The 21585-nt window shown below is 39.0% G+C and overlaps 1 protein-coding gene across 1 annotated transcript in view; it reads left to right on the top strand.

Moving 5' to 3' along the window:
- Positions 1–20995, top strand: part of TUBGCP3 (tubulin gamma complex component 3) — a 57553-nt gene extending 36558 nt beyond the window's left edge. Inside the window, exons 13-22 of the mRNA XM_081908183.1 lie at positions 340–448; positions 2499–2688; positions 6547–6682; positions 8075–8143; positions 10651–10786; positions 17775–17863; positions 18031–18162; positions 18537–18677; positions 19218–19334; positions 19918–20995. Coding sequence (XP_081764309.1) covers positions 340–448; positions 2499–2688; positions 6547–6682; positions 8075–8143; positions 10651–10786; positions 17775–17863; positions 18031–18162; positions 18537–18677; positions 19218–19334; positions 19918–20076 — 1278 coding nt within the window. The 3' untranslated portion in view covers positions 20077–20995. The remainder of the gene's footprint in view (positions 1–339; positions 449–2498; positions 2689–6546; positions 6683–8074; positions 8144–10650; positions 10787–17774; positions 17864–18030; positions 18163–18536; positions 18678–19217; positions 19335–19917) is intronic.
- The last annotated feature ends 590 nt before the right edge of the window (positions 20996–21585 follow it).

Here is a 21585-nt window from a genome sequence, read left to right as displayed (position 1 = left end):
GCTTGCTCAGGCATTCTAGATTCAGGTGATTTTTGGACTTTTCTCCTCTTCTGCTTTTTAGGGTCTCTTCCCCTCACTCCAGATTTTCAGTTCACTTTTTGTAAGTTTACATTATGTTTATTTGTTGGGTATAAATTGTATTTCTACATTGTGTGAATTTTAGTCACACTTCGGAAACTGCCCTTGAATCTTTTGATGAAGGACAGTTGAGAAATAAAAATAGTGTGCTATTTATTTATGCTGACTTAGTAAGTGAAATATACTTGCTGAAAATGTACTGTTTCTCTTTATAAAACCTTTAAAGAATAACTTCTGAAGATGCCTTTCATTTATATTTAGGTTCTCCTAATAGGAAAATCCATAAACTTCTTGCATCAGGTTTGTCATGACCAAAGTCCATCATCAAAGATGATAGCTGTGGCCAAATCTGCAGAATCTCCAAAAGATGGTATGAAATTAGAATAAGAATATTGTATCATTATGCACTTTGAGTGTCACATAACAGAATACCTGCTTTGTTTGTACACATCACTCTAGAAGAACCACATTAGCCTTTGTTCTGACCTTGCTGATTTTGCAAATAATCTCTGCCTGAAACTATACGAAGTTCAAATGCGGGAGCTTTGTGGGGTGGGATCTTTGGCCAATGCACTGAGTAAACACTATCTTTGCAGTCTATATGGTATCTGTGAAAGAACCTTTAGTATTCCTGCCAACTTGGATGGCAACCCTTGGATAATTGTAGCATGTATGTAGGAAGTGCAGCCCTTATGGGAGAAAAGAGTGATACCTGTTTGTAAAACCCCAATATTGCATCGTACCAGCTTTGAGCTGTTTTTTGCACTTCTGGTATTGTACATCTACATGTAGGATGATTCCATGTGGGCATATGAAGTTGTTAGTACAAATGACCACTTCCCCATTGCATTGTGACTGTTACCCTTAAAAGATAATCATGTGATGACTCCTACTGGGCAATTCAGTTTGATTCCACCAAGTGGCATCTGAAAAATATACCATGTTCTAGGAAGAACTTGTATCTTGCTTTTTCGTAAGTCTCCTGAAATCTCTTCCTTCATTTCTTACTGCTTATTTACATTTAATTGTTTAATTTGCACCAAAGCATTTTAGGGTGTGCTTATAAGAAATGTGGCATTTGATAAGCACTACTTGGCCAGAACTTTGTGTCCATACTTTGATTATACCTTGCTTCTAAATGCAGCCACATGATTTATAATGATCTGGTGTAGTGGTAGGTTGGTCTTTTTGTTCAGACATTGCTTGTTAGTTCAAGAAAGTCTTTGAGATAAGCAGCTAAGAATAGAATTTTTATTTGTCCGATAAGCATCTTCAGTACTTGAAAAATATAAGCATTTATTAAAACGAATCATGTATTTTAAAAAGTCAGCTGCTCTTGCAACATTCCTTCAGCTTTCCTTTGCAGTGTCTAGGTTTTTTTTTTTAAAAGAAAATAATAATTTTGTGTTTACATTTTTACCAATTTAAGCTGCAATCTACACCCTCACCTGAAGTAAGTCCCACTGAAATCAATGGGGCTTTTTTGTAGACTGGTACAGGATGGCACGGGTAATAACTATTGCCTCAGTTCAGCTGTATTCATGCTTTGCTGCTTGCAACAAATGGCTCCGGATGAAGATGTGCAGTTCCATGTGGTCAAATGAAATCTGCTCTTTCACATCTACATCTGCTTGGGCAGATACCTCTTTAGCTAGCTTTAAGAAATAGTGAGTTATATAATGAATTGAGAGTGCATAGATCTTAATATTCCATTAGGTGGACGTTTTCTAGCCTTAATTACATTAATTTAGTAGCTTTTAAAAGCGAGCTTGATAAAAAGAGAGTAATGTTTTTCACAAAGATAATGACTGATTTCGCTTTGTTGTGGTCACCTTCTTAGGCTGCAATCTTTTGTAAACTTACCTGGAAGCAAACCCCTTTGAGCACAGTGGCACTTACTTGTGGCTAGATTATGCTGCACATCTAGTCCATCTCTTTGTTCTTGGCTTCCTCCTATGGTTTGTTTGAAGAGAAGCAAACCATGAGTGCTGGTTTGCATGTAAAGCTAAACCACTGCTGTGGTTTGTTTCCTTCCAGCTTGGCAAAAGGAAGAGCTGGGTGGGCACGATCTGAGTAGGGTGCACTAGCTTTAGTATTGCAAAGCTGTCTCTAAAATGTTTCTTACAGTTTAAGAATGTGAAGTAGTTACTGTAGCTTTTGTGTTGGTAGAATATTTTCTTTCAGATGATAACACATTCTGAAAATTCTGCATTTAGGACCCTATAAAATTCAGGTGTATCCTATCCCTTCCCATTATTTAGCAAGCCATGGTATTGCTGAACTAATGTGTAGAAACTCAAGTCAATTAGTGTTTTCAAATTTAGTAATTGTACGCTGCTCTCATTTAATAAACAAATATATATATATTAAAAGAGTACATATCTGCAGTCTCGGTAACCATTTTCTTCTTCTTGTAACAGCTGCTGAAATGTTCACGGATTTGGAAAACGCATTTCAGGGAAAAATAGATGCTGCATATTTTGAGACTAGCAAATACTTGCTAGATGTTCTCAATAAAAAGTACAATTTACTGGAGCACATGCAGGCCATGAGGCGCTACTTACTTCTCGGTCAAGGAGATTTTATCAGGCACTTAATGGACTTGCTTAAGTAAGTGAATGTGGATTGTAATGTTATTGAATTTAAATGTTTGTACTGGAAGAGAAGATTGATTGAAATCCAAAATAGGGTTTTGTTAAGCCTCTGGTCCAACAATAAAACTTATGATTAAAATACAAATGTACTTTATTGCTTCTATTAATATGTTCAGTGTTGTGTTATGCTGCTTTAGGTTCAGTATATAGTATTAACAAAGCAATGCTTTAGCTTTTATATTGGGTAGTATTTGGTTCTTTCAGGTTCTAAGTGGAACAGAATTGAAAAACACTTCTCTTCCACAAATAAATGGTATTGCTAGTGTTGTGTCCAGCAAAGCCATTCCAATGGGACTTCCCCTCCCTCTCCTCTCCCTGCACCCCCAAATCTGCTCTGGGTGGTTAGGGTTTGGGGATGCATGAGGGAGAAGCTGGGGGAGTTCCATTGCACAAGCAGAAGTCCTTACACTAATGGGATAGCTGTTGGACGCAACCTATACTCTTGAATTCCACAGTGAGAAACAAACCATGGCTTGCCATGAGTGAGCAGTGTCCTATTGTACGCTGCTCAATTCTTCCTGTTAAACAATTGACGGTTTTTGGCTGAGGACTGCTTGACCGTTAATGAGCAATTGAGTAGCATGCAACGACACCCTTATTATTCACTATAAGCCATGGCTTATTTCTACTTAGTTTACCATGACATATGAACCAGTTCATTAAATGTATAATTTGTTATAAAACCATGTCCATGCTTAATGGCCACAAATTTAATGACTGTAAACATTATGCAACAAGACTTTTACGCACACATACATGAGGGTGGAGAACAGGTGTAATCTATTACTTGACTTCCTTAGCCCCAGACATAGTTGGCAGCATATTACAACTTTTGAAGGACTGGGAGGGGTTCTGCTCTTATCTCCTTCTCCCAATTTCCCTTTCTATTGTGTCCTATCTTATTTAGGATTACCATCATTTTTATAATAGCACAAATCCTTTCCGTTTTTCAGTATTTCAATGTGCAGGGGACTAAGTACACTCAAGGGAGATAGCTCAGTCAGTAGAGCATTAGACTCTTAATATCAAGGGGTTCGAGCCCCACGTTGGGCAAAACTTTCCTGCAATCCATCTCTACAATTCTACGATTGCTGGAAATATTGTTGCTCTTTGCAGAGCAGTCATTCTAGTTTTTTGTTTGAGCATGGCACGTCTGACTTGCATCTTCTATGTGCCTGACCTCCCACCTATTGGTTGAACATGTGCATAGTGTTCAGCTCCAGTTGCATTTTTAGAGTCTTGTGTGCATACGTTTAATTGATGTTGTGTCACAGTTGCGGTATCCCTCCCCAACCCCACAAACAGCATCTACAGAGTTTATCTGTAGAATAGGCTAAGGCCGATGAAGGGCAGGGCTCTTGACTACCAGTGGATATCTCATTTTGTGTGTGCTGGCCTGTTTGTTGGAGAGGTAATGGGTTGCGCCCACTGTTCTGGAGAAACAGCAGCGAAACCATAGACTTATAACTTAAAGTTGGTACTTTGCATTACCGTATAATAATAATAATAATAATAATAATAATAATAATAATTTATTATTTATACCCCGCCCATCTGGCTGGGCCTCCCCAGCCACTCTGGGCGGCTTCCATAAAAACCAAAAATACAGTAAAATATCACACGTTAAAAACTTCCCTGAACAGGGCTGCCTTAAGATGTCTTCTGAATGTCAGGTAGTTGTTTATCGCTTTGACATCTGCTGGAAGGGCGTTCCACAGGGTGGGCGCCACTACCGAGAAGGCCCTCTGCCTGGTTCCCTGTAGCTTTGCTTCTCGCAACGAGGGAACCGCCAGGAGACCCTCGGCGCTGGACCTCAGCGTCCGGGCAGAATGATGGGGGTGGAGACGCTCCTTCAGGTATACTGGACCAAGGCCGAGGTACAACCCCCAACCTTCAGCTTTTCCAGCTCTCTTTGTCTCATTCCACCTATAGGCTAATCTAGAAGTACTAGGGACCTAAATTCAGATTTGCTTGGGTTTTAACTATTCAGTAGCTGCCGCCACTGAATAACATTCTGATCAGCAGAAAGTGAAGACTGACCTTTGATGAACGTATCAAAATATATTCATCTTAAATGTGCACTTAAATCTACAGCTTTTAAACTTAGATCCTGTATTTAACATCAAACCCCCACATCTGCCTCCCTTGGTGCCAGTATTTTTTAAAAGCATATTGGGCTTTCCCTTAGGATGGGGTTTTTAAAGTATAAAGGCAGGCTTCCTGCATGTCGCCGCATTCCTCTCCCCCACCATAATGCTGATTTTTCATTACAAAAGAGTCCATTTACTTGCCAGACATCAAAGAGATGTCTGTTTGTCCAAGAGCTGAATTGATGTAGCATCTCTGCACTAAAGTGCAGCAGCATAATGATGAGACGTGAAATCAGTACGCTTTGGTGCGTCAAGCAGCGAAGGGGCATGTTTTAGTGCAAAGAAATATCTTTTGACGTGGAATTTTAAATTTACTGTTTCAAGTTTATCGAGAACATTAGCTTAGAACCCTCCATTTTCTTTGGTGATAGAATTTAAACTGAAATGCCCAAGTTACTTGTTAGAATTTGGAGAGATTCTGCTTTCATTTTATTACTCTTTTGAAATGCTTTTAGAACTTAGGGTTGTTAACCAAATCTTGACATTGTTACTGCAGTTTTTGGTCTAAACAGTGGTTGTTTCTCAAATATGCAGACAGAGGCGATTGTTCTGAAACTAAAGCCACTTTCCTATCAATGCTCCCTCAAGCTTAACCTTCTTCTTTCCTCACCCCAAATTTAGTTATCAGCATTTGCACAAAAATCTGTCAGCTTGATTATGGGAAGTTCTTTAAATAAGAAAACTAATTAAAATAAAATAAAATTGGTTGCCTCCTATCCAAAAGGATATCACTGAATAGAAAAACATTGATGGACACGAGTACAATGGTACCTTGGTTCTCAAATTTAATCTATTCCGGGAGTCCATTTGACTCCCGAAATCATTCAAAAACCAAGGTGCAGCTTCCAATTTGCTGCAGGAACTTCCTGCGCTCATTTGGAAGCCATGGAAGCCGTGTCAGATGTTCAGCTTCTGAAAAAAGTTTGCAAACCGGAACACTCCTGGGTTTGCAGCATTCGGGAGCTGATTTGTTTGGGAGCCAAGCCATTCAACTACCAAGGTACCACTGTACTACTGAGTTGGGTGAGTTGTGACATTGTGGCCTGGTGAGGAGTTCTCCAGAGTTGCTCGCAAGTCTAACAACCCACCTCTTCCGAATCCGGAAAACATAGGAACATACGACTTAGGAAGATGCTTTATATACCATGTCAGACCAATGTGTCCATCTAGCTCAGTGTTGCCTGCACGGACTGGCAGTGTCTCTCCAGGGATTCTGAGATGGGGCATTCCCATCCCTACCAGGAATGCTGAGGATTGAATCTGAAAAGGCAGATGCTCCAGCAATGAGCAGCTGCCCATGCCCTGAAAAGTTGTGTGAGTTGATTCTGTTTGAGAAGGTTGCTAAGGGGTGTGCAGCTGTAGCTGAAATGTCATACTGGTCCCTATCTCATAGGAGCACAGGTATATCGTGCAGGGTCATTTTTGTGTGTGGAAATCCTCAGCTTAAATACTCGTAATTACACACATACACACACACACACACACACACACACACACACAAAACAGTTGATAGCTTACTGTTTGAAAAGGATAATCTGCTCACTATTGTGTGGGCTCAAAATATATTGCATAGTTAGTCCATTGCGACTGCAGCTAGATGACAACTGGGCTATTATGTAAATTGTGTATCTATCTTTCCATTTATCTCCCTTTTATTATTTTAGGCCAGAGCTTGCGAGGCCAGCTACCACTTTGTATCAGCATAATCTGACAGGAATCCTGGAAACAGCTGTCAGGGCAACAAATGCACAGTTTGATAACCCTGAGATCCTCAAACGCTTGGATGTCAGACTTTTGGAGGTACTTTAAAACAACAACAACAAAAAACCACTTTAGCATTTTACGAGAATATTGGTTTGTTTTAATTTTTTTAAAATTGCTAAAATGGCATCTAAGGTCAGCATTGGAAAATAGCATTGTCTTGTCTTGCATGCAAAATCTGATTTTCTCATCTGTCAGTGTAGTTCTTAACTATTATTTCTCTGAAAAGGAGCTTTGGTTTATTTATTTATTTGTTTGTTTGTTTTTATGGCATTTGAGTGCCGCTCCACAATGCAAGGCATTCTGTGCAGTTTACAATGGTAACAGTGTGCTCTTTTGTCAGTTATAAATAGATTACACTTATAGCTATGTGTGTTTATAAAAATTAAGGCTACAGTCCAGTTTTGTTTTATTTTATTTTAAATCATTTTTTAAAACCCTGCTCTTCAACCGAAAAAGGCTCCCAGAACCACTTACAAATGTCTGTGATAAGACTGTTCCTGTCCTCGGGCTTACAATCTAAAAGACATGACACAAAAGGAAAGGGGGCTGAGTTGGGGAAGGGACAAAGCTACTGAACTTACCCTGATGTGGCCCTTTTAAGGATGTGCTGAGGTGTTGTACTATCCCACTTAGTACAGTGGTACCTCGGGTTACATACACTTCAGGTTACAGACTCCACTAACCCAGAAATAGTACCTCAGGTTAAGAACTTTGCTTCAGGATGAGAACAGAAATCACGCAGCAGCAGCGTGGCGGCAGTGGGAGGCCCCATTAGCTAAAGTGGTACCTCAGGTTAAGAACAGACCTCTGGAACGAATTAAGTTCTTAACCCGAGGTACCACTGTACTAGGGAGGACATGGTTCTCTCATGTTTATATGTGCTTCTCCCTGCTGACCTGGATATACAATGACAACACAGTCATACCTCGGTTTAAGAACAGCCCTGTTTATGAACTATTCGGTTTACAAACTCTGGAAAACCGGAAATGCAAAACCGGAAACCAGTGTCCTGGTTTGAGAACTTTACCTCAGTCTAAGAATGGAATCCAAACGGTGGAAGGGCGCTGATGGTGGAAGGGCACCGGCGGCGGAAGGCCTCATTAGGGAAAGCATGCCTTGGTTTAAGAACTGTTTCAGTTTAAGAACGGACTTCCAGAATGGATTAAGTTTGTAAACCGAGGTACCACTGTTCCTCAAAAGGGTTTCTACGGGACCTCCCATACCCTGTGTGCTGAAAAACATGGCATCTCCCAATTTCAGACTTGCATTCTGTGCCCAATAAGAAAGTATGGGGAGGGGGGAATCCCTCCCAACCATTTTTGATTGAGTAAAGTAAAGCAGGGTCATTCCTAATAGCTAAATAACTGTTGGAAAACAGCTAAATAACAATATATATGATTTGGTTAAATGCTGATAATTCTTTTTAAGGTGTCTCCTGGTGATACTGGTTGGGATGTTTTCAGCTTAGACTATCATGTCGACGGACCAATTGCAACAGTAAGGATATATGTATATTTCTATATCTCTAGCTCTATATCTATATCTATCTCAGTTTGTCAATTTTCACCCCCACCCCCACTTACTTCACTTAAATACTTTGCACTAAAATAGCCTTTGTACTTTTAGCATTGCATGATTAAAGAGACTGCTTGGTATCTTGGATGTACCCATTGTATTAAGAGTACAGCCAAACTCTCAATTTTCCTAAATTATTAATGAGTGTTAAAATGCTACATTTTAAGACTTTCATTATTTGAAATAAATAATTCATTTGTTCTGTCGGAGATTTTTAGAAAGTACTTAATAAATGGATTTTCATTTTCATCCATTATTCTGAAACTGTAGCAACTAATTTGGGATAATTTGCAAGAACTGTGAGATGTATTTTAGGGGAACCTATTTGTACTCTTTAAATAAAATCTGATGTGTAGTATTCATTAAAACAGATGAGAAAATAGCAGCACTATTGTTCAGAATGCTTTTACTATATGTAAAGAATAGCATTGCTTTCTGAACAAGGTGTCAGAAGTGAGAGTTTGACCAGCAAGGTATGTATAGTTTAGTGAAAGGAAGATAATATCTCACTTTCCTAATTTGTTAATCCATTTTTTCATGCTCTGATTTTCCTCTGTAGATTGTAAGTAGTTGCAGGGCTGTGTAACCAATTTCTTTATATTTAGGGTATTGTTAACTGTTTGATATCTTCTTTTTTTAAACAAAAAACAGCAATCCATCTTTGGTAAAGAAGAAAAATGTGGTGGAAGGCATTCCTAACATCCGTAAAGCTGTTGTATATAAAATAGCAAGCTTTAATGCAATTATATAAACAATAGAATTTGAACCTGTAAATAGAATGTAGACCTTTAGTTTGAATTTTGGGCCTGCCTATAACCTTAGCCATGGACTGACTGATTGGTCCTGGGCAAGTTATACTCTCAGCCATAATTTTCCATGCATTTTTGGTAAGCCATTAAGAAAATTCCGAACACTAGGTTTCAGTACATAAGAGTTTGTGCCAGTTAGGATCATGGGATGTGCCCTAGATCCTTGGTGCTGTGTAGCTCCTAGCTTCTCCTGTGTAGTCAGGTGCGGGGAGGAAATTTACTGGTTCTTGCTTTCTGTTCCAAAATTAATTCAATGCCCAGTTGATCAGATCTGAAATTCCTCCCTAATTTTAACATGTCCTTTCTTTTTAATTTCCTGTGTTTTCAGAGGGAAAAGATATCGTAGATGAGGCAGTGACATTCACAAGGAGTGTTTCATTTCAGTATTTTTTTAAGCATCGCTATTTTAGGGCAGCAAGGATCAAGCAAAAAGAGGATCTAGTTGTACTTGAGCTTGATCCCAACAGCTGCATCTCAGCCACCTGCCATATTCGTCCGTCAGTAACCCCATGGCCAGGTTCAGTTTTTAAGCCTGAGTTATTTCTAGACAAGGAGGGGAGAGATTTAATGGCTGTCTTCCTCACCTTCTCTCCATCTGGTTGGAATGAGACCTGGGGCCGTCATACAATGGCTGCCCTGTGTGAGTCTAAGGACAGTGGCAGCAGGTGTGGTCTGTCCGTGTACCCATTGTCTGTGTGTACGATGAAAGGCTTGCATAGTCCTCTGTGCATGTAGACTCCAACATGTGTAGGCAGAGTTGGGTTGACATTGTGCAAATGGAAGTGTTTCTTCTTCTATTTTTACATTTTTATCTCATCTTTCCTCCAAGAAGCTCAAAGTGGCATTCAAGGTTCTCCATATCCCCACTTTATGCTCACATCAACCTGGTGTAGGTTGTCAGTGTTTGTAAAAAAAGAAAAGAAAGGGTTCTGCCCTCCCTTTGTTGCCTCAGCCTGGTCCTCGGACCCTTGTTGGCATAAAAGAGTCCACGAGAAGAGTATCCTTGCAGAGTACTTTCTGCTTTTATTCTTAAAGGTCTTTCTGCAAAAGCAACTGACCAACTGTACACACATCAACACTACTAGCTTTCACTAACCAACCAACCAACAAACTAACATTTCTCACTCTATATATACAACCTGGTGCAGGCCGCTGACTCATGCTGACCCAGCTTTTTTTTAAGCATTAAAGAAACAGCAGCCAATTTTTAGCCATGACTGGCCTAAGGTCACTCAGTGAGCTTCATGACTGAGTGGTGGATTCGAAGCTTCATCTCCCAGGTCCTAGTCTAACACTCTTACCACCACACCACACCAGCTCTAAAAACTGCACAGATAACTTAAGCAGTAATATTAGAGGTTGAACCTGGAACACTTTTTTTCTACCTCTGTATTTGTCTTGTCACTTGCTTCACACAGAAGTCCTTGTATGCCAGTATGGACTTCCCGTGACTTTTGATGGACTGGACCTTGCTTAAATCTTGTTGTAAATCTCTTGACTCAACCTCAAGTGTCAGTTGGTTGCTCTGTGAAGCTATCCAGAGACACTAGAAGCAAGTAAAAGAGCAGTATTAAAGGCACTTAACGCACTTTAAATCTCGTGTGTTGCTCATATTTGCAGGTGTTCACCCGTGAGTGCATGAGCCACTATCTGAGGGTGTTCAACTTCTTGTGGAGGGCAAAACGGATGGAATATATTCTCACAGACATATGGAAAGGACATATGTGTAATGCAAAGCTTCTGAAAAATATGCCAGGTAAGGGAGTAACCAACCATATTATGGCAAAATTACACAAACAATTGTTTTCAAACCAAACCTCCTTATAGGTTGCTTTGTGTGTGTGAGAGAAATTTATTTGTACTGCTGAAGTCTCTCCAAATTTCAGAAGGTTTCCTGCAAGGGCAGATGTTCTTTTTTTTAGGGTGGTTTGTTTTTAAGTTAACAATAATTTCCATGTTTTTTTTGTAATCCTGGTAATAAAACTGCCAGATTGCACACAAATAGGACAGGGGCTTTTGTTCCAGGCACCTAAAAAGTTGATGGTTCTTTGTAAGCCGCTTATGTTCTATGTAAACCACTCAGAGGTCTTCGTTGGAGTAAGTATATTGCTTTTGGTAAATAAATAAATAGGCAAGGGAGAGAACAAAATGAGATTCGCTTTCTGGGTAAAGAGTTTCCTTCTGGTTACAAGCTTGACATGTTGGTCACAAGAGAGGTCACCCTCTGCCCACTCTCCTATTTGCTCTCCCTTTCCCCATCACTCCATCCTGGCATCATTCCTTATGTGGTGAGATTAGAGACGTTGCTGTAGCTTTTAGCAGACATTTTCAGAATTCTCTTTTCATCTGGATTGCCATTGTTCCACAAAGCACTTCAGCACCGGCCACTTCAACTTGTGCTGCCTCATACAGATTCCACTTTTGCCTTCGATACACCTAAAGTTCCTCTGAGGCTTCTTTCTTCAGCTCAGGATTTGGGATTTGTCCAAATCCAGTGCACTACCCTAAAGTTTATTACATGGACACACATAATATTATGTGGAAAGCATAATGTTAATGCAGCAATCACCCCTTTGCCATTGTATGTATCCCAAGGCTGCAGTAGGCAGCCGGGTATCAGGTAAGCGGAAGAATCATGGCCAATGTGCAGTTGGTGGTGCTGAAAAACACCTGCTTGGCACAATGTAATGTTGAAATGGCCCACAAACGTTTGGTGGGGTATTGAGGCAAACAAACTTGTGTCTTTTATTCTATTACTGATTTGTAATTTGACTACATTTCCTCTGTAGACTGAGAGCAGCTAGTGCGGTAGGGTGTGTAGGGCCACACAGTCCTATATGCATGTTTACTCAGAAGTAAATCACATTGTATTTCATGGTGTTATTTCCTACTTAATGTGTGTTTTAGGATTGCAACCTGAGTAAAAAAGTTCTGAATTCAAATTTCACCTTGATCATGAACATATCTGAGCTCCTTTTCCTTAACGCAGTATGAGGATAGCCATCTAGTCTGTTGCACCACTAAGATACATTGGATGCTTAAAATATTCTGCTTACTGCATTGCTATATATAATTGTTGTTGTGATTGTGGTTAGATAGGTCTCTGGTTTTCTTAGTGGGTCTTCTGAATATGTTCAGAAATGTTCAAGCTGTCCCCCAGCCCCTGAGCTTTTCAATATTGTTTTAGGACTCAGTGGACCCTTCAAACTTTTTTCTACAGATCAAAACCCATATATAACTGATATTTTAATGACCACAGCCTTGACTTTTAATTGATCAGTTTTACAGCAAAATTAGTAGATTGCACCAATATAGTATAAAAATAAGAGCCCCTAGTTCAGGGCCTTGTTAGACTGTTGGTAAATCCAGCTGTGGTCAAGATAGTTGTATCCATTATCAAGAAAAAATAAATCAAGAGCAGGGTTAGCTACAGATATTCCTGATTCTTCTGGAACCTTTGAATAGACTACCTGAATGGAGCTCACAGTTTGAGAACCTCTGTTCTAGCTGAAAGGCTTCAATAAATGAGATTAGTGACCTACATATAACTCAGAATGCTTTTCAATCCACCTTTCCAATAAATTAAGCAGCAAACTACCTAGTTGTTTGCTCATGGCTCTGGTTGGTGGATCAAGTTTGTGTAGTCATGGGTAAAAGGACACTGCTCCTAAATATCTGCAAATACTCCCTGGTCTATGTGGCCAGGTGGCCATGTCTGGTTCAGTGGGCCAGGGGTAGCTCTAAGAGTTGTTGCTTATTTTCAAAGCCATAGGCTCATTTCTTCCCCTTCTTCTCTCTTAGCCTGGCTGTACTCTCTCTGTTTTGTTTTTGAGGCTGCTGCTGAGCTGTATGCATTTGTGGGCTGTAGCAATGTTGTGTGACTGGAAAATATTATTATGTAGTGAGTATATTTTCTATAATGAAAGAGTTTCAGTGGGGAAGTCTGTTTACTAAGATTTTTTTTAAAACAACAACACAGTTCTGCAGGTTTAATAAGAATGATGAAATTTTTGAAATAGCCTTGAGGGGGCAATAGAGCATTACGGTTCTTTATTGACCAGTGCCTTTTTCAGCTCCAGAACTCTCTTCCAGGCTTGCAGAGTACTGATGTGTGTATTGCCATTTGTGAAACCAAACTGAATTAGTCTTTAGACTAAATGGGTTAAGCCCTGCTTTGGCATAGAATTATATGCATTTTCTTTTCTTGCTTTTGTGAATGGGATTTTATGCACATCACATTCTGGGTTTGTTTGTTTTCTGGGCATTGTTAGTCACTTTGGATTTCCAGTAGGTTGGTATACAAATGTTTTAATTAATATATAAATAAGAATCAAGGGAGAGGGAAAGTTCTTTGTGAGTGACTGCCAGAACTGAATATGCAGTGGAGACCTGGTAAAACTAGCATTCGTTATCAACTGCAGCTGCTGGCAATCATGCAAGGTTTTGAATCGTGCATGACTCTTTAGGCAAAGATTTTCACATGTTATGTCTAGGAAAAAGAATTCAGTCAAGATATAAAGTGAAGAATGTTAGCAATCCAGAATGCATGCCTGTAGTATGACACAGCCTACCTGAGGGATATCTTTGACTTTAAAGTGAGTACAAACTAAAAAATAAATTGTTCAAGTATAGAGAGCAAAAATTTCCAAGGAAACCTAGAATGTTTGTTATGACAGACACAAGTGAATAAAATAGCATCTTTGGCCTCTATTCACTTTCTGGACAGTGGAAGTGTGGAAAATATGGAAGTCCAAATTTTCACCTAGAATTACCTCCCTCCCGTCTTCCTAGGCTAAAATTCTCTACCCACCTTTCTGGGAGTTTGCCCTGTTGAACTCAGCGGGGGAAACATCTAGATAGATACACAGGAAATTGTGCAGTAAGAAAATAAAATCTAGCAGGTAAACATATTGAAACATGACAAAAAGAAGGGCATTGTAGATGTTGGATGTTCAGGATAATTCCAATGAATTGTTAACTAGAATGATATGTGAGCTAAAGGCTCCTGTGTTACATACCCCTATAGTTTTGCAAATAATAAACCATTATCATCCAGTGATCTGTTAAGACTCATATCTCTAGAGATTTTACAGAGAGCTATTATATGGCAATCATGAGTTAGGAGTTCTATGGGCTCGATCTCTTGGTTGCACCAGTTGTTATTTAAACTTGGCTACAAAGAATACAAACTTTGTTATATAAACCTGGGCTACAAAGCAGAGCAGGTACAGAGAGCTTTCTGGAGGACAGGGGTCTAGGTGAAATTTTTCTGCTAGGATGAGAAAATGCATCTAATGTCAGAGCCTAGCACTGTTGGGAGGGTTTATTTAAAATGAGAGAATAATACCCAGTCCCAGTGAAAAGTTTTATTTGCAGCAAATTTACTGCAAACTGTTGGCATGGTTGTTAGGAAAAGGTATTTATACATGTGATGTGGCTGCCCTCACTTGACAGACTACTGGGATGCAATCCTAAATTAATTGGAGAATATATCAAAACAGAAGTCCTTAACTCTTCTCATGTAACGCTTCTTTGTGCATACAGGGAACGTAAACCCCTTAAGAGTCGATGAAAATTGCTAGAATTTCTATTGTTAGCAGCCAAGAAGGTGATTCCCAGCCAGGCATTTGGAAAGCTAAAACAATCCATTTAGGGAACAATTGGCTCTCTGAAATCAGTAATGGAGAAATGTTTTTACCAGTTAAAAGTTGCAACTTTTATCATTGTTCTTGTTTAATCTATAAATGCGGGGGTTTTTTATCTGCAGTGTTCACTTTTTAGGCAGTATTGCTCTTTAAGTGGGATCTTTAGCATAACACTAAGAGGAGGTCATGAAACCCCACTGAAGAAGCTGGACATGTTTTTACACTCACTACTTGGTGCTGCTACTGGTTGTTTGTCTTGCACACTTGAGTCCACATACGATTCCTTCCTTCTGGGTTTTGTGGCTGGTTCTTTCTTTCCCATATGCGCTGCAAATTTTACATATGTGTTATCTGAGAGCGCAGGAATATCAGTCACGGTAAAGAATGGTTTGGCCTTTCTATGTCACAGGTAGGTTGTGGCACACAGGTGGGTTTGGTAGCATGCTGTGCAAACAGGGAAGCTTTGGCATGGCCTTATCTCCTCTTGAAGCTTGTTCCACACTTGAGTACCCTTGACTGACAATGCCTTATCTCCTTTCCCCACAAAGTTTGGCCTAGGCATTTTAGTGACTCTCTCCCAAAAGAGAGTTGTAATCTCTGAGGATCATGCACTGGAAAGGCAGGCTCTATCTTCCAATGATGAACATAAATAGCCACTGGAAAGGAAGCCACCAGGCAGGACTCCCATTATATGATAGTCACATATCTATGTTAATTCATAGCAGGGTTCATCTGGAGTTAGAATATTGGCCTGGGTCATGCATGAAAATACCTGTATAACCATGGAGTTATTAGTGGCCTTGGGTAAAAATGTCTGCTATTGATTAAAGAGAAGGCCACTGTCATATTTTATTTGCCTTTTTAACAAACAAGATGGAATGAGACGGAAAGTGCTACGGTATATAAAGAAGAGGCATAAGTAGGGATTCATGTTCGAACTGAAGTAACTCAATGTGATTGTTTTTCAGAACATTATTCTTGGAATTCACCTAAATAGACATTCTGGTTCCACAGCACCTTTTAAAAGAGAGTTGGACCAAGAAAACAAAACAGGCAAAGGCTGTATAAGAAAAATGATGAAGATCCATCATAACTGAACTTCAGTTCAGAATTAAGCAATCTGTGTGAAACTTCCTTTTCTGCGGCTTTTCCAGCAATCCTTGCTGACCGCAATTCATGATTTCTCATAGGCTGTTGTTGCTGTAACCTTCACCTTGATATCACCTAGTTGATTTTCCCAATAGCCGTAGTCACTATTTTGACTGTTACTGTTTGCAGTTCATACTAATAAGCATGCAGACTCAGAATTTAAGCATGTTAACTCAGAAGGAAGCCTTGTTGTGTTTAATGGCTCTAACTCCTATATTAGGATTATATCCCTAGTTTAGAGATCTTGACAGCACGATCCAAACCCAAAATTAATGGGGATGAGAGAGTTTATGTTCAGCAGATTTGGGGGGTTTCCCGTGGGCTATGCTGACCTATGTTCTTCCCCTCAGCTGAGCCATACATACACTGCTATTAAATCCTTTACCCTGGTTCAGCCAGCAGGGCTTACAGTGATGTAAGTCTCAAAAAGAGTGGGACGAGGAGAGATGTGAACCTATTCCAAACCCTGTGATCTGGGACCCAATCCTCATCCAGCAGTATTGTTACAATTTCTCTGTTAACCAGGAATTAGTTGCTCTAGATATTTTCTAATTATTAGGAAATATCCAGTATGAATATTCTAGGGGGAAGACTTTTTATTGCTCTTCATTCCGTATATTTTATGGTTGCTTCTGGCTAGCAGCTGGGGGGGGGGAATCCCCCCCCCCCCACAGATAGCTGCAGGTTATTCTTTCTCATGTAATTTTTGCTCTGTATAGATCTTGGCAATTTTGCTCCGTATAGATCTTTGTCATCTTGGTATAGTCATTGGTTTGCTTCATTCATTCTGATGCAGTTTGCTCCGATAATCCAAGACAAAATTGGGTAGTGCTGATGTGCCTCAACCAAAATGTTGAGAGAGAAGTCCAGCTTGCCTCTGAGCTTTTGAGACATTTTGGAACAAACAAGAGATATTTTTGTATAATGCGTAATCATACTGTATATGGAATATTTTCATCTGCTCTGCCAGGTCATGCATTCCTTCCCCAGCCCACAATTTCATCTATGAGGGATTCAATTTATTAACATTTATACTCACTGTACCATTAGTTAAATATTTTCCTAAGTAATCTTGTATCCTGAAAGTTCCTAGTTTGTCCTTCCAAATCTCTTGTGGCAAGCCAGAGTGGGGGCTTAGGCATCTCATGTTTTATATATGTTGCTGAGAAAAATTAACCTTCTCATAATAAGAGCTCTGTTCAGGCTCCTTTGCTAGTGGATTGCCACCTGTTACAGCAGTGCCAAGCAGACTTTGTTTCCCAGCCACAAAGGTCTTTTCCCTATCTATTCTGTTCCACGTTCTAATTCCTTTCTATTATAAATCTTGTTTTGTACCAGATCTCCAGAGTTTTGTCAACCTATACTATTAATTTCATTTTCTTGTTTGATCCTGCATTATATTTTCTGTTAATATGGGGGTGTATTTATTGCAGGCAGAGGCTATCATGGCTACGCCTCTGGAAAATGCTGAACTTGTGGCCGTAAATATACTGAGATTAAAATGATAGTCCACATATAGTCTCCTTTCTTTGAGAACCCGTTATCAATTTATATACCGTATGTTTTGCTCTATAAGACTCACTTTTTCCCTCCTAAAAAGTAAGGGGAAATGTGTGTGCGTCTTATGGAGTGAATGCAGGCTGTGCAGCTATCCCAGAAGCCAGAACAGCAAGAGGGATTGCTGCTTTCGCTGCACAGTGATCCCTCTTGTTGTTCTGGCTTCTGAGATTCCGAATATTTTTTTTCTTGTTTTCCTCCTCCAAAAACTAGGTGCATCTTATGGTCTGGTGCGTTTTATAGAGCGAAAAAATACGGTATGTCTTACTCCTTTCAAAGATGGGTGCAGGTAGCTGTTGTATTTCAGGTGTGTGTGTGTGTGTTTTAAAAATATGGCTAGATGAACATTTCCATTCTGAGTTTTAATATACATATTCTTTGAATTTCTTACAGAACTTTCTGGGGTGCTGCATCAGTGTCACGTTCTGGCATCAGAAATGGTCCATTTCATTCATCAAATGCAGTATTACATTACATTTGAGGTACCCTTTAACCATCCATTTTGTTGTTTGTTTGTTTGAAATTGGAAGAACGTTCTTATTGATGTGAGCTTAATTATGTCATAGAGGTATAGAACAGAGAGGTTGCTATTTAAACAAAGTGAATCTAAAACAAAGTGAATCTCATTGCTGGATGTTTTGTTCCATAGGTGCTTGAATGTTCATGGGATGAACTATGGAACAAAGTTCAGCAGGCTCAAGACTTGGATCACATCATTGCGGCTCATGAAGTTTTCTTAGATACAATTATATCTCGCTGTTTGCTGGACGCTGACTCAAGAGTAAGTCTCATTTACCTATTTATATATAGGTAAATGTTACCATTATTTCTCTAATTATTTATGCTTTTGAGATTATTTCTGGCAACACACATTGGAGTTTTATTTGGAGATGAATTCCACTGCGTTCAGTGCGTCTTCATTACAAGCAAAAAAAAAAAAGTTTAGATTACAGCCCTGGTAAATTTAATCTTTTACGGGATGTTCTGGGAGAACCTCCGTACTGAAATCAATTTTTCCATGTATCCCTTTGCTCTAGGAGGAGATATTAAATATTACAATATTTCAGCAGTTTCTTATAGGCTAGCAAATCTTAGCTTTTCTTTGAACATTTCATTTTTAGAGGTTTTATCTTCCCTTTGCAACTTTTGTTGTAGATGCTTCTCAACCAGCTTCGAGCTGTCTTTGATCAGATTCTTGAGTTTCAAAATGCCCAAGATGGCCTGTACCGCGTTGCCTTGGAGGAGTTACAGTTACGGTTGCAGTTTGAAGAAAGAAAGAGAGAGAGAGAGCTTGAGGTACAAAGGAGTTTTCAGTGGCATTTTAAGCACAAGAACGATGTGAACACAACAGGCTGCTTGTGTTCAATACCAATTCAATACCAAAAAATAATCCTTCTAATATCCCCTCCTTTTCTTTGAAAGACTGAGCAAATAGGTATTTGGATAAAGTCTTAATATAAAAAGTAAGTGTGTGCATGTTTACTCAAAAGTAAGTTGCACTATGCTCAATGGGCTTCTAAGAAAGTACATATGCCTAGATTACACAGTACATTTAACCCAGATTGGGGTAACCTAGAAGCTGCAATTGACAAACCTTAATCCCCCCCCCCATTAAAACACAAATTGAATTCTTTTTCACGCTTGGTATGTATTGTTTGTAAGACGTTTTTTCTGTCTTAACTTCTTGGCTTATAACTGTAAGAGATCACCAACTAAATTTAAGGCACTTCCTCTTAATAAAACAAAAATTAGCATGTGGCTTCAGATTTATTGATGTGTACACCTGATAATTTCTCATCTTTTTTTCTTTTCTTTTTTACAATGTATATTGTTAAGGGTGAATGGGGAGTAAAAGCTTCAGAAGAGGAAGAGGAGAATAAAAGGATTAAAGAATTTCAAGATTCAATACCAAAAATGTGTTCACAGCTGCGACTACTTACCCATTTCTATCAGGTATTTTTAAAAAGAGGAATTTTTAAAATATTAACGTACTGATAGCCGGTATCTGTTTTCTGGTTTAAAGTGCACACTGTTTTAATGCGGCATGCAAGCCTCCCCAGGATTTGGAAGAAGGCAATAACAATAAAAGTTATGTTATGAATACATTAGGGAATGTGACATTTGGCTTCAGGAGATAAAGAACCAGGTGCATAGAGGTTGTCCCAGACATAAAAGTGCCTACGTAAATGATTGCACTCCAGAGTCTATGTTTATGCTGACCATTGCCACTGTAGGTAGACAACATTTTTACAAAGCATTCTCGCTAGAATAATTTTTGTGGATTCGCTTTGTTAAAAACCGCCCCGTCAAAACTCAAGACAGGAAATTCACTAACTTTTCACCTACTTTTATAAGGATGGGGCATTGCAGGAACTGCCCGTCTCTTGCAGTGGATCATTTTCTACTTGTTATATATAGTGCAATTTTCAAGGATCGTTATGGAATGGTGGCATGCTTCACACCTTTATTCCATTACACACATTCATTTGTGTGACTTCTTATGAATGCCTAATTTCTCTGTTTTTCTTTCTTTCAGGGCATTGTGCAGCAGTTCTTGGTATTACTGACCACCAGTTCTGATGAAAGTCTTCGATTTCTTAGCTTTCGATTGGATTTCAATGAACATTATAAAGCTAGGGAGCCCAGGCTTAGGGTTTCTTTGGGGACTAGAGGGCGGCGTAATTCACATATATAAATCTCCCTGCAATGAATGTAAACCAGGATCACGGATGTGTAACCCGTTGTTGGTTGTGGCAGTCAACTTGGCATACTAAAACCAAATGGCATGCAATAGGTGTTTGTCATTATCGCAAGCAACCTGTTTTCAGTCATGTGATTGTGCAACACTTGTGCAGAAAGCAACATGGCTTATTTTTTTATATTTAATGGTTGAGATTACTAAATGGGTTTAAACTGTTGCAATTTTGCTTTGGTAGTCCATTAATCAACCAACTATATTTTGTTTGCGGCTTTTAAAGCACATTCCACCATCATTGATATTTGTCGTCAGGACATTTTATCCACATGCAGAACACACTTGTTTCCTTTTACACTAAGCAGGGCTGTAATTTTCCATTTCAGTTTAGAAACCACTTTTATTTTAAAACCTGCCAGTTTAAGAATCTGGCCAGAAGTCTATCTTATTTCTTTTTCAGTGTTGTGGTGTATTGACTGTGTGGGGAAAAAATTAGTCACTTAAAATTACACACATTAATGTTTTCAACATTATCAAAACTGATTTATTTTTCCAGAAATTTTTTAACTGCTTTACAGAAACAAATATTAGAGACATAACAGAAGTCCAACACAACAAATAGTAGAAATGAAGTTAAAACCTCAGTGATCTCCAGTAATGAAACATGTAAATATTGAATAGATGTGAATGAAGTATTTTGTGTTCAAATCTGATGTATTAGAAATTAATTTGGATAATGAAGACTACTTATTTCTCTTTCCTTGCCTATTTTTCCATTGTAAATATTTATATATTGCTGTCCAGATGTTAGGGGGAAACATTTTTGTAAAAAAAAAAGTCACTATATATCATCACTCAATTATCCATTTGTTATATTCACAGGTAAAAGCTTAGAAAATAAACACAATTATCTTTCAAACTTTTTTCTGTTTCTTCTAACTGACAAAGTGCCTGATTTAATAAAATTAATACTGAATTATAGGGCAGCCTTTTCTGTAGCTTGTCTCGATACCAATGCAGAATGTCAAGTGTACATTATGAAACAAGTGAGACCAGCTTACTACAGATATTTCCTTTTCCCCTTCATCCTGCCAGGCTCCAAGGTGGGGATGGACAGCAGCCTCTGGACTAAAACACACTTGCACTGTATCTCAGAGATGGAGATTGTTGGCTCCAGGGTCACAGAGTTGTTTCTGAAAGCTCTGTAAGTTATTTCAGTTGCATAGGTTGTAGAGCCAAGAGTATATTGTACTATTTCTGATTATGTGGTAAGATAATGTCCCTTACGAGGTGCTTGGGGTGTGGGGTTTTTTTTGTTTCCTAGTAAGGAAACATTCCTAGTAAGGATTTTTTAGAAAATGGAAAAGCTAAAAGCTAAACCCTCTTCAATAGCTTCCTGGTCCCTTAGTATTCGGGTGTGCAATACATTTTTCCTTCGCTTCAACATTAATAGTGCCAGTGGGTCTTAAGACCCCAAATACTTAATACTGTTGCAGTTTCTCTTTGACA

This window comes from Podarcis melisellensis (genome assembly GCF_964234715.1).
Source record: "Podarcis melisellensis genome assembly, chromosome: 4".
NCBI classification, from domain to species: Eukaryota; Metazoa; Chordata; class Lepidosauria; order Squamata; family Lacertidae; genus Podarcis; species Podarcis melisellensis.
Note: the sequence above shows the minus strand (reverse complement) of the source record. Positions and strands in the feature narration are given on the sequence as shown.